General features: G+C 32.3%; 1 protein-coding gene across 1 annotated transcript; it reads right to left on the bottom strand.

The window, feature by feature from the left end:
- Nucleotides 1-4542: 4542 nt before the first annotated feature.
- On the bottom strand, nucleotides 4543-7071 carry LOC114164927 (receptor-like protein 43). The gene is made up of 2 exons (XM_028049651.1): nucleotides 6535-7071; nucleotides 4543-6237 (listed from the first exon to the last, which is right to left on the bottom strand). Exons 1-2 carry the CDS (start codon nucleotides 7039-7041, stop codon nucleotides 4558-4560), a joined length of 2187 nt encoding a protein of 728 aa, XP_027905452.1. The 5' UTR covers nucleotides 7042-7071; the 3' UTR covers nucleotides 4543-4557.
- Between the last annotated feature and the right edge of the window lie 5034 nt (nucleotides 7072-12105).

Here is a 12105-nt window from a genome sequence, read left to right as displayed (position 1 = left end):
TGATTCATGACATAATTTATTGAGATTTCATCATTTTCAACAATTGCAGGTACCTGAGGTTCTTCTGGAACCGAATCATTAATTATGTCAAAAGAATCTTTTGGGACTTTTACCCCCCTCAATTAGGCCATCTTGCCTTTTTTTCCTTTTTCTCATCCGAGGATTTTTATCTTTGGAACCGACAAACCTACCATGTTTCATGCGTGTTTGAGATTCATTTGCTATCTTAGATTGTCTAACAAGAATATCAATTCTTATTGGAGCATAGCAGCGGGTATATGTGACTTGGTTGCCCTTTTTGTGTTAGTAAAATCATCTGGTAATTGGTTGGCCAAATTTTGTAAATAAATTATCTGTTGAACTTCTAGTTCACACTCTTTTGTACGAGGATCAAGATGAGATAATGATAATTCATTCCAACCAACATCTCTTTCCAGTTTCTTTCTTTCTCCCCCTAACGTTAGAAAAACTGATTCATCAAAATGAATATCAGTAAATCGAGTTGTAAATAAGTCACTTGTTGATGGCTCAATATATTTTATTATCAACGGAGAATCATATCCAACATATATCCAAACGTCTTTGAGCACCCATCATAGTCTTTTTTGGTGGGGAAATTGGGACATATACAACGCACCTAAAAATTCTTAAATGAGAAATATTAGGTTGCTGACCAAAAACCAATTGTAGAGGAGAGTATTTGTGATAACTTGTTGGTTTGATGCGAATCAATACTGCAGCATGCAGAATTGCATATCCCCAAGTAGTCATTGGAAGATTAACTTTCATAAGTAATGGTCTTGCAATCAATTTTAGACGTTTTATCTGTGATTCTGCAAGTCATTTTTGAGTATGAACATGTGCTACTGGATGTTCAACTTCAATTCTAATTGACATACAATACTCATTAAAAGCATGAGATGTAAATTCACAAACATTATCAAGAGGAATTTTCTTATTTGGATAATCTGGGAAGTGGGCTCTTAACTTGATCAATTGTGCTAATAACTTAGCAAATGTCTGATTTCGAGTTGATAGTAAACAAATATGTGACCATCTAGTGGACCCATCAATTAATACCATGAAATATCTAAATGATCCACATGGTGGGTGTATTGGACCACAAATATCACCTTGTATTCATTTTAAAAATGAGATTAACTCATTTCTTTTTTTTGTAGTGATGGTCTTATTATCAATTTTCCTTGCGAACATGCAGTACATGAGAAATCATTGGAATGAAGAAGTTTTTGACTTTTAAGTGGATGTCCACATGAGTTTTCAGCTATTTTTCGCATCATGATATATTCAAGATGACCCAACTGATCATCCCAAACACGAAATTCATTTCTATTGTAAGCTTCTGGCTTACAATGACATGCGTCTCAATCTTATTAATATATGTGTAGTACAAACCATAAGAAAAGGCTGATAATTTCTCCAATACACATTTTTTGTTTGACTCAATTCGAGTGATATAAAGATATTCAATATCTCCTTCATTATTTGTCTCAATATGATATACATTTAGACGAATATCCTTGAAACTTAATAAGTTTCTATTGGACTTAGGAGAATAAAATGCATTTTTAATATGCAATCTTGTACCTCTTGGTAGAAGTACAATAGCTCTTCTGAAGCCTTCAATTATATTTGTAGTACCAAAAATAGTACTAACATTGACTTCTTGCATTACCAAACAAAAGAAAAATTTTATTACTCTTGAGAATTGTATGAGTTGTTGCACTATCAGCAAGGCATAGATCCTCATCATTGGTGTTAATGCCAATATTCATTCTTCATATAAACATAAATATCAATATTAGATATTACTTTGTAGGAGGGGAAGAAAAAAAATAAAAATAGAGAATTTTATTCATAAAAGTATAAAAACTTATATATGTAAAAGCAACATGAAATAAATATAAAACATTTTCTTAAAATTAAGAACATAATATGAAATAAAAATATTTTCTAGCACTCCCATCACCAATAAGGTGATCAATGCTTCCATCTAGTTTAGAAAAGAAATTACCAATATCAAGATGAGTAACATCCATATGGCCATAATCAGAATCACCATCTTAATAAGCAAGGTGAGTTTCTATTTTCTTCTCATTATTTGTAAGATGCTTTGGTGTACGAAAAATACAACTCAAATGGTCTTTACCATCATAATGATAATATATACTTTCATTTTATTTGCCAATATTTTCACATATTTATTTTCCCTTTTTCACAATATTGTGCCACTTCTGGTGACAAAATGTGTCTTTGAAATTTTCTTTATAACCATGTCCATAATCAATATCACGATCATGAAAATATAAATCAAATATTGTTGCATTCACTTATGAGAATGGAGCATAGCCAATTGGACATGTTTCATGATTTTTTTATTAAAAGCACATTGTTTTGTTCAACCATACAAAGGCATGAAATAAATTCATAATATTTATTGATGCATTCAGTTCTAGGAATGGAGCAGATTGGGCGGATCCCATGATTTTTCATCAAAAGCTTCATTGCTTTGTTCAGCCATACAAAAGCATGAACTCAATTCAAAATATTTGAATATTTGTGAAATCGCTTTTCACAATATTGTTCTTGCAGAAGCAAATTAGTTGCTCAGATGCTTTATTTATTTCTTTAATGGTATCATCAAGACTCATTGCATCTAAATGTATTTCAACATCTAAAATCCATGATAAATAATTCTTCCCCAAAATATCAAGGGTCGAAAATTCAAGTTTTGCAAGATTTGACATGTTTAGAACTAGCACATAAAATATTAATAATAATCAAATTTCATGTATGAAATTACTGAATCAAATAATTAAAATAATAATAATAATGAGACAAAGATGAAAAAAAAACAAATAATTATCATCACACAAATAAAAATATAAGATAAATTTGTGAATGAAGAAAATATTAGAAAGAACCTCGATTAAAGTATGTAGAGCGTTGTCCTTAGAGAGAAAAAAAAAATATGTCTTCACGCTCAGTTGGATAACCCACATGCTTATAATGTACTATAGAACAAAGCTAATAACAGATAGAAGGATACAAGGAAGAATAAAGAATGAGAGAATAGGAAGGAACTCGTGTGTGTCCTATTACTGATAGGAAGAGTTCTATTTACAAATACAACATGATAACCCAGAAAGGATATAAATCAAATAGTTAATACAAAATAATACATAAAGAGTAATAAATCATATGAGTAATTGTATCAAATCAATGGACGACCATTAATTCATAACGATATATATATAATACAAATTTCTAGTCTGCTTTGTGCTCCTTTAGGAAGTTTTATCCATAATGTCCTCCAAAAATAAGTTCAAACTTAGAAAACATACAAATTACAAGGAAAAGTAACCTATTACGATTGCAAGATACCGGTGCATTTCAAATCAAAATGTCCTAAACAATGGGAAAAAATGAACACGAAGAAAAAGTTTTACAAATGGAAAAGTTAAACAAGAAAGCTCATATCGATCTCATAAGCTGACACCGCTATGGCACAATATCTAACAACTAACAACTAAAACAAAGAGGTAGATTTTAGTGATATTCATTCTGTTACACAATTTTCTTTTGAAATTATATTAAATACCTCAAGAATAAATGAAGCTCTTAAATTAATGAAAAAGAATTTCCAAAGCACTTGAAAGGAGCTTGATAAATTTAAGGAAACTTTTACACAATCTAACCACATTTTAGATGAATATATTCCAATTAAATTTGTCCAACATTTAACAAAAAGTACAAAGTAAATAACCTTAATCAATCACCTATTCAATGAGGCTACACAATGATGTTCTTGAAGAACCCTAATCTCATTATTCTAATAAAAATAGAATACAACAAAACTAAAACGTAGTTATTAATGGAAGTTCAGAAATTGAACAGCAAAACGGTTGTGGACAATAGTTAGACTTAGGCACTTCATTCCATCAATCAGAAAGTAGAGCTAAGAAATGATCCTCCACTTCATCTCCTATATCAAAGATCACCGACTCTCTGAGCCTACTTCAATACGAGATACAGTATTAAATTTCAATTTAAAAAAAAAAGAGAGTCTAAAATAGGGTCAAAATAAACACATGCATGGATAATTGTAACCATTAGATAAATTGAAAACAATTTCATATGTTCTTCTTTTGAATTTCGAGTGTCAATCTTCATGCAAGTGAAACTACACTATATGTGCAACAAAAATTTGATATTTTTGAAAAAATATCATAAGGTTGCAAGAAAAATATGACAGATTTATAGCCTATCTTTTCAGCTCCGAAGACAACATCATAAGTCAATTTAATTTCGTAGGTTACACTAACTAATTCTTAAAATGTCACAAAATCATATTGAAAGTTATTCTTAAAATGTCACAATTTAATACTGACGGTGATATTTTCTCCTAAATTAGCACAAATAACAGTAAAATAAATAATTAAAACTATAATATTAGTTTTGCTAACCTGAACTGACTACAGTGTTTCTCTGCTAAGAAAGTTATTGAAATTGAGCATGTAAGTAACATAAAGTTGGTCATACATTCGATTGAGCAATCGATAGTAGTTGTCTCCATTTCCTAAAAATGACCAAAGAAGCAAAAACACCACAAAATCCAACTGCAAACCCAACTCCCATTCCAAGATAGACGGATTCTTCATCAAATTCACCATCTTTATTGATTCTATGTTGGATTGTATTCACAACATTTTTTTCCATGCTACACTTTGTAAGAGGAGCTCCACAAAGTTCCGGGTTTCCATTGTAGCTTGATACACCGAAACTTTGAAGTTGAGTCCCTATTGGAATTTGTCCAGAAAAATTGTTGCATGATAAGTTCAAATAACTCAGAAAAGACAAGTTAGCCATGTTTTCTGGAATTTCGCCAAAAAGCTTATTATTAGAGAGATCAAGAGATTCCAGATTTTTCATTCCTCCAATTGTCTTAGGTATAGTTCCAGTCAAATGATTATAAGATAAATTCAATGTTTGAACTCGAATAAGCCTAAATAATTCCGTAGGAATCTCTCCAGATATCTTGTTAGCTGAGAGGTCAATAGTTCGCCTATTGAAGTCAAGTTTACATTCATAAACTTGACCTTTTTCATAGAAATCAATGTTGCTATCATCTACTAAGAGAGGTGCATAATAATGATCTACTATCATTTCTTTTGTGTTATACGTAATCTGAGGAATTGATCCTGAAAGTTTATTATGGGCGAGATCCAAGTGAATCAAATTAGAGAGAAGGAACAGTTGAGGTGGAATACTCCCCTCAAATTTATTAGATCTTAATATCACCACTTCTAACTTTCTGGACATGTTGTTTGGTATAGCTCCAAAAAAATCATTTTTTTCAAGGTTTATAACTGCCAAACGCGTCAAACATGAGAGTATCATAAGAGCTTCACCGAATAAATCATTATTCCACAAGCTAATTAAAACCAAATGTTTCAAGTTCTTCCAAGCATGTGGAATCGATCCTGTGAAAGAGTTCTGAGAGAAATCTACATATTTGACCTTTGGGGATAAATGCGGGAGCATTCCTCTAATTGAGTTGTTGGATAAATCGATCCTGTCATCAATACTGGCTATTAAACCCCTGAACTTTTCTTCTTCTACATATGAAATTTTTGAGCTCGACATGCATAAATGTGAAAGTGACTTTTGAGTATATATCCATGGTGGAAATTGAGGACCTTGATTTGTATCATCCAAATAAAGCCTTTTCAGTTGAAACAGAGGAATCCATTCAGGACTAAAATGAAACCTTGTCTTGCTCAAGTCCAACTCTTCTAAATTGTGGAGTCTGGAAAAATGCATTTCAGATATTATACCAGAAAAGGAATTATAGCCAATGCATAGAACAACCAAATATGTGAGATTTCCCAAAGTGAAAGGAATGGAACCAGAAAACATGTTGCCTGATAGATCAAGGTATTCCAAATTTTGGTAGTTGAACAAACTTGAAGGTATTTCACCGTAAAAACTATTGTCTTTAAGTTTAAGATAGGAGACATCACGACTGAGATTAAACAACCAATGTGGCAATTCAGAGTTAAAATGGTTATAAGAAAGATCAAGAGTGACAAGTGAAGTAAGATTGACATGCTTTAAAGTTGGGCTTATGTTGGTTAGTTGACATTTACTCAAGTGTAGGACTGATAATGAAGGAGGCATGGCTAAAAGCCAGTTGGTTTCTTCGTGAAGATCAATGTAACTAAGGTCAAGATATTTCACAGAATGAAGTTGAGAAAGCCATTGAACATCAAAATACCCAGATAAAGAAATTTCACCAAGGTCAAGATGAGAGATAGCAGTACTAAGATTAAACAAGCAGCGTAATGATTTTGAGGTGAAATAGTTACCTGAAAGATCAAGAGTTACAAGGGAAGTAAAATTCACATGTTTAAGAGACGAAGTGATGTTTAGTTCACAAAAACATAATCGTAAGTCAGCCAAAGAAGGGAGCATAACTAACAACTGAAGCCAATTAGCATTATGAAGATTTATAAAACCAAGGTTGAGATATCTGAGCGAAGAAAGTTGAGAAAGCCAATCAAGATTATCCATAGAAATATGATCTTCTAAGGATATGTCAAGCGCGTATAAGTCAAGATAATGGAGGTTAGAGCCAAATATGACATTGTTCTGAGTTGGTGGAATGCTAATAACATTAAACTTGTTGCAGCTCAAATCCAAATGATATAGAAATTGAAGTTCCAAAAGAGATAACTTGATTTCACCTTGTAGAAATTGTTGGGATAGGTCAAGTTTTGTAACTCTGCTTGTGGTGTTGTCACAATGAACTCCTTTCCATTGACAACAGTCTTGTTGAGTGGACCATGTGAGGAGGTTGTTGGATGGATCAATAACACCCTCTTTGAACATTTCCAACGTTTCTCGGTCCTTCTCATTGCACCGAACCTGGCTCAGATTGTTGCACACAATCTTTTGGAATGTAAAAGCACCAAAAAGGGAAAGCAAAAGAACCGAAAATTGTGATATAATAAAGGTCATCCTGATTTGTAAAAGAGAAGAAGGATAAATTCAGACCAGATTGTTGAATGATGAGTCTTCTCACTTTGCTCAATGGAAATCTATATTTATAAAGATAGAGGTCATGAATCCTTTAAAAAAGGAATGCAAGAGAACTTTAAATTGTGAAATTTCTTTGAAATTTCACACTGAACAAGCTGACTTTGGAAAGAAACTTTAAATTGGAAAATTTATTTGAATGTACCGTTATTTTTTACATCCAACAAACTTTTCTACACACTTTATATTTAATATTTTTTTTTATTTTCTTTCATTTTTATAAATATAAAATTATTATTTTTTCTAATTGTTAACTGATGCAAGTAAGATAGAAAAACATTTTCCTTTCTTTGAACCTTGTCTTTTTTTTAAAAAAAAAAACTGAAAAGAAAAACACAGATATTACTTTGGGAAAAGAATCTTTAATTCTTCGACGTATTTTCTTTGACCTTAGTGTTTTAAAAGTAGATTATGTGCAGGAAGTTGTGAATGCGATTATCTAGTGCGGCTTGTTTATATAGACTTTTTTCTAATAGCTTTTTAGTTTTTTAGTTGCATGTATCCAAATTACCTAATAATACTATTCACAGAACAAAATAATTATGTGGTCTGTTATGTTTCGACTTGGAAAGAAAAGAAAAAATGGAAAACAAAATAAGAAAAAAAAAAGAAAAAAAAAGTAATGATTAAAGTGGTGAACAATTAATGTTTTGTTATTTGTTGAACTCGCACTTAAATTTCTCATTTGCAGCTAGGTCTATCTCATTTCTCTTTGATTTTAGCTTTTTTTCTCCTTTTTTTACCTCACATGTACCCTAGCTGCATTACGAACAATGATTACTCTACCAATTTTAAGTGCTAATAACATGGAAAAAGACTAATCTACCAAAATCATATATATTCACAATATGCATAAGCGAACTCAAACTATGTTTTATGAAATGTGAAGTAAAATTAATACCTGTTCAGAGCATGCCCAAGTGCACTAAAACTATGTTAGTTTTAATTGTTAGGAGTTTTTGTTGTACAGAAGTTTTCGTTGTTAGAAGTTTTTATTATATTAGAGTTTTCATTATATAATTATTAGTTCATTAATTTGTAATATATCCTTTTACTTTGTATTGTGTATATTATTGGAAGATTTTGTTTAGGTGAAGAGAATAAAGGTCTTTATACTGGTAGTAAAATATACAATTACCGATAAAAAAATTTGTGGCATCAACTCCTTATTGACGAAAACATCGTTCGGTCTTACAGAAAGTCATTACCGACGGTTAAGCGCCCGTCTATAATTGAACTTAACGTTGAAGTATATACCGTCAATGATTACTGAGGAATTTTGATAAATTTGTTTGGTAAAAATTGTACCAATTGAGGTCATCACTTTAATAAATTTCTTTTATCATTATCATAGATAATTTATTTTCTCGTCAGGTTACATATTTCGCAATTTTACTTTTTTTCGAATATTAATTTTTTAAACGCATACTAATTTAATTTATTTTTCTCTTCAACATTTACTTTTCTAGTTTTTAACCACTTTTTACATCATTTACATTTCAAAAGCAAAGTTAAAATTTCAAGTGTTTAGATTTCAAACTATCCAAGACTTTCTAAGAATTCAAGAGTTGTTAATTAATGAGTTTAGATATATTTATAAAATTGATTCGAGAGATAAACTGTTTACAAATAAATTGTGTTGATTTTCAAATCCTAAATCAAGTACTCTAACTTGAAAAACGAATAGTAAGTTAATAGCATTAGAAGAACCCACAAATCAAGTTTATTTGCTTCATTAAAAAATTCGAACAAGCATTCAACCAAATTCTCAAAAAATAATTATACAACTGTTCTTTTAACTCAATTTATTACCTATAATAAAAATTTAAAAAATTAACTATTTGGTAAAATTATAAAAAATATTTATTTTATGATAAATTTTAAAAACAAATTTTTCCTTACTTTAATAATTATGATGAGATATATTTTTTTTTCTTTTTTATTCTCATCAAAAAAGAATGGACACAGGTAGAAAGAATGTTTGTTTTGTTGTGGGTTGCATATCCCGTGACAGAGATCGGATGAGTCAAGTCATAATTTAAGAGTGAAAATTTTAATAAGACAATTGTTGAAAAAGAAATGATTGCAGATGATATCAATTGTCCTGTAACAGAAACTAAATTATTATAAATCTATTATTGAACCAAAAAAATTTTAACCTAAAATATTTTTATAGTTTGTGATGATAGTATATTTTATTTTATCAATAAATTGTAATAATATATAGAGTAATTATAATTTTTTATTTATAATAATAATTATAAAATAAATAATAATTTTTTATTTTATAAATTAATATTTAAATTGATTACTTATTTTTTTCTATTTCATATACCTTGTAGTTCTTTCCTACTATCAGAAAGAATGAAAAGACCAACCCGCATAAGTTACATAAAAAGACATAGGTGGACCAACCCGTCACGTATTTTTCTTGGGAAGTTTGGAACCAACCTACATGATTAGTCCCGTGTTGTGATCCTTGCAATCACATCTAAAAATGAAAAAAACGATGACGACCCAGACATTAAAATTTTAGACGTATGAATAGCAGAAAAACAACGTATTAGTGTGAAATCATTTTAACGATGGCAGCTACAATGAGAAGACAGGTGGAGGAAGGAAGAGTTTGCCTCGTACTTTGGGTCTTTGAGTCCTTATTTACGCAAATCACTGCCATTCTTCTGCCTAAGATTGATTCTTGATTATGTGTACAACACTTGTTGGTTATATCGCATTCTCATTTTCGTTGCATCATTTCAAAATCTGTACACTAGTGCATCTACATTTTACTTTATTCATTTTTTTTCTAAAAGAGACCCGTGTATACGCACGGGTCGTGATTTAGGTTTTTAAAATTTTGTATTTTTAAAACGATTTTAGTGTTATTATAAGAAATCAATTATTAAATTAAATGTTATTATTTGTAATTAATGAAATATAATATATATATATATATATATATATATTTATTTGTTACTTTCATTTATTTTTTTTCTAACATTGGATTAGTATCTATTTTAGCTTTTATGTAACATCCCATTTATTTAATAAAGCTAAATAAAGGATATGTCACACAGTATAATATGAGAAGCGAGAATAAAAGAGTATAACGTCACTCCTACAAATATCTCAATTACTTAAAGGATGAATAAAAGAGGCACACCACAATGCCAGTACAAAGTAAAGTAAGAGAGTGATAATGACTTAAACAAATTTCCAAAGAAAGTAATACACGGGCATTAGCCCTAAATGAAAAGCCCAAAAGCAGAAGTCAGTCCAAAGGCTAAGCAGCAGAACCATCACCTCCCTGTTGACCACGGGTGTTCCTCGCATCCGCTCACATCAACAAGTCGATGATCATCGCAAAAAAGAGTACCACACAACAGAATACACAACAACAACAACAACAACAACAACAAAAGGGTAAGTTAGAGCCAAAAGCGGTTTTATCATGCAAATCAGATATACTGTCACAGTCAATTTTCCATACATCACCTAAACATGTTATGACCTTCCAAACAATACACTAAGACTCGACTTGACTCATTTGGATACATATAACCTGGTCGGATTCAGCGGATGCTTGCACTTGTGGTGGATACCTCTGCTCACCCCTGAGCTATGTGTTATAAGTGTTACAATGAATTAATTCCCTCACACACAAGATTAGCCCTTAATGAGTTTCAGGCCTCTTGCTACTCTCACCACAGAAGTCAGTCCGCTCTAGGTGAGACTAACTGACTCTTTAGAGTGTCAGGATGCAGTCCTTACCTAAAATCCTTACCAAGTTATATAGATGGGGCACCACCATGGACACCCACTAACAGGAGCCATGGAATTACGTCACGACCACTGAAGCACGACCCTGAGGATCTCACCTAGAGATCCCAAGGAATTACGTACTGACCACTTATCAAACATATACAAACAGCCAAGCAATAGATACATATATCATGCATAGGAACCTCATACCAACATTCATAACCAACCTTCATTAATCATACGTTGAATCTATACCAACTCATTATTCCCAAACGTGAGTACAATACTTCTCCTCATACCAAAACCATGCCACTGGATTACCAACCATCATGTGCATTTTTGCTCATGTCAAATTCGTGACCACGTATATATATGTCCAACCTCTCATGTATAATTCATATAAAGATCATGCCAAACTCACAATTCCCCACATATAAACATCTCCCAATCATGCATAATCATTCCCATTAAGCCATCATACAATAACTCAAACAAGCCTAAGTTAAACATCCAAGCACAGAGGGAAACCAACTCGGGACGCATTCTCGCCCAGCTCTTCGCTCAGGCTGAAGGTTCTCGCTCAAGCGAGAAGGACTCTCGCTCAGGCGAGCTCCCCTTCGCCTAGGCGAGAGCTCGACAAGGAGAACAATAACCCATGCGCAATCTCGCTAAGGCGAGACCCCCTCCGCCTAAGCGAGACATCTGCTCGCTCAAAACGAGGGTTTGGTCGCCTGAGCGACAACTCGCGTAGAAAGCCTTGGGCGAGCCTCTGCTCATCTCGCCTAGGCGAGGCAAGCTCGCTTGAGCAAGATTATCAGTGTTTACCACTGTTCACGCCTACATCACACATACACACATACCAAACAGAAAATCCAGACAGTCTAGGCATCCATGGCAGCATACAAACTTGAGAAATAATGAAACTAAAATGGTACAAGTCACAATCACACCAGACAAGGAGGTTCTAGCTTCCCTTACTTGGAACGAGCTAGTTTTGATGCCTCGACACCGAACAACGAAATACCACAACTCTAGGAGAAAATTACAGAGCTGGAAAAGTGAACATAGGGTGCTTAATACTGAAGCTCTAACACTACCCACGGAAATAGGACCAGAGATTGAGAAGTATGGGTTGAGAATACTTACGTGAGCCAAAACGAGATCAAGCTGAACGTGAAACTGAGTACGCTTTGGAACCCTAGCAGAGGCGGCATCAGCTCTAAG

This window comes from Vigna unguiculata, chromosome 1 (genome assembly GCF_004118075.2).
Source record: "Vigna unguiculata cultivar IT97K-499-35 chromosome 1, ASM411807v1, whole genome shotgun sequence".
NCBI lineage: Eukaryota > Viridiplantae > Streptophyta > Magnoliopsida > Fabales > Fabaceae > Vigna > Vigna unguiculata.
The sequence above is the reverse complement of the archived record's forward strand: the minus strand, read 5'-3'. Positions and strand labels throughout refer to the sequence as shown.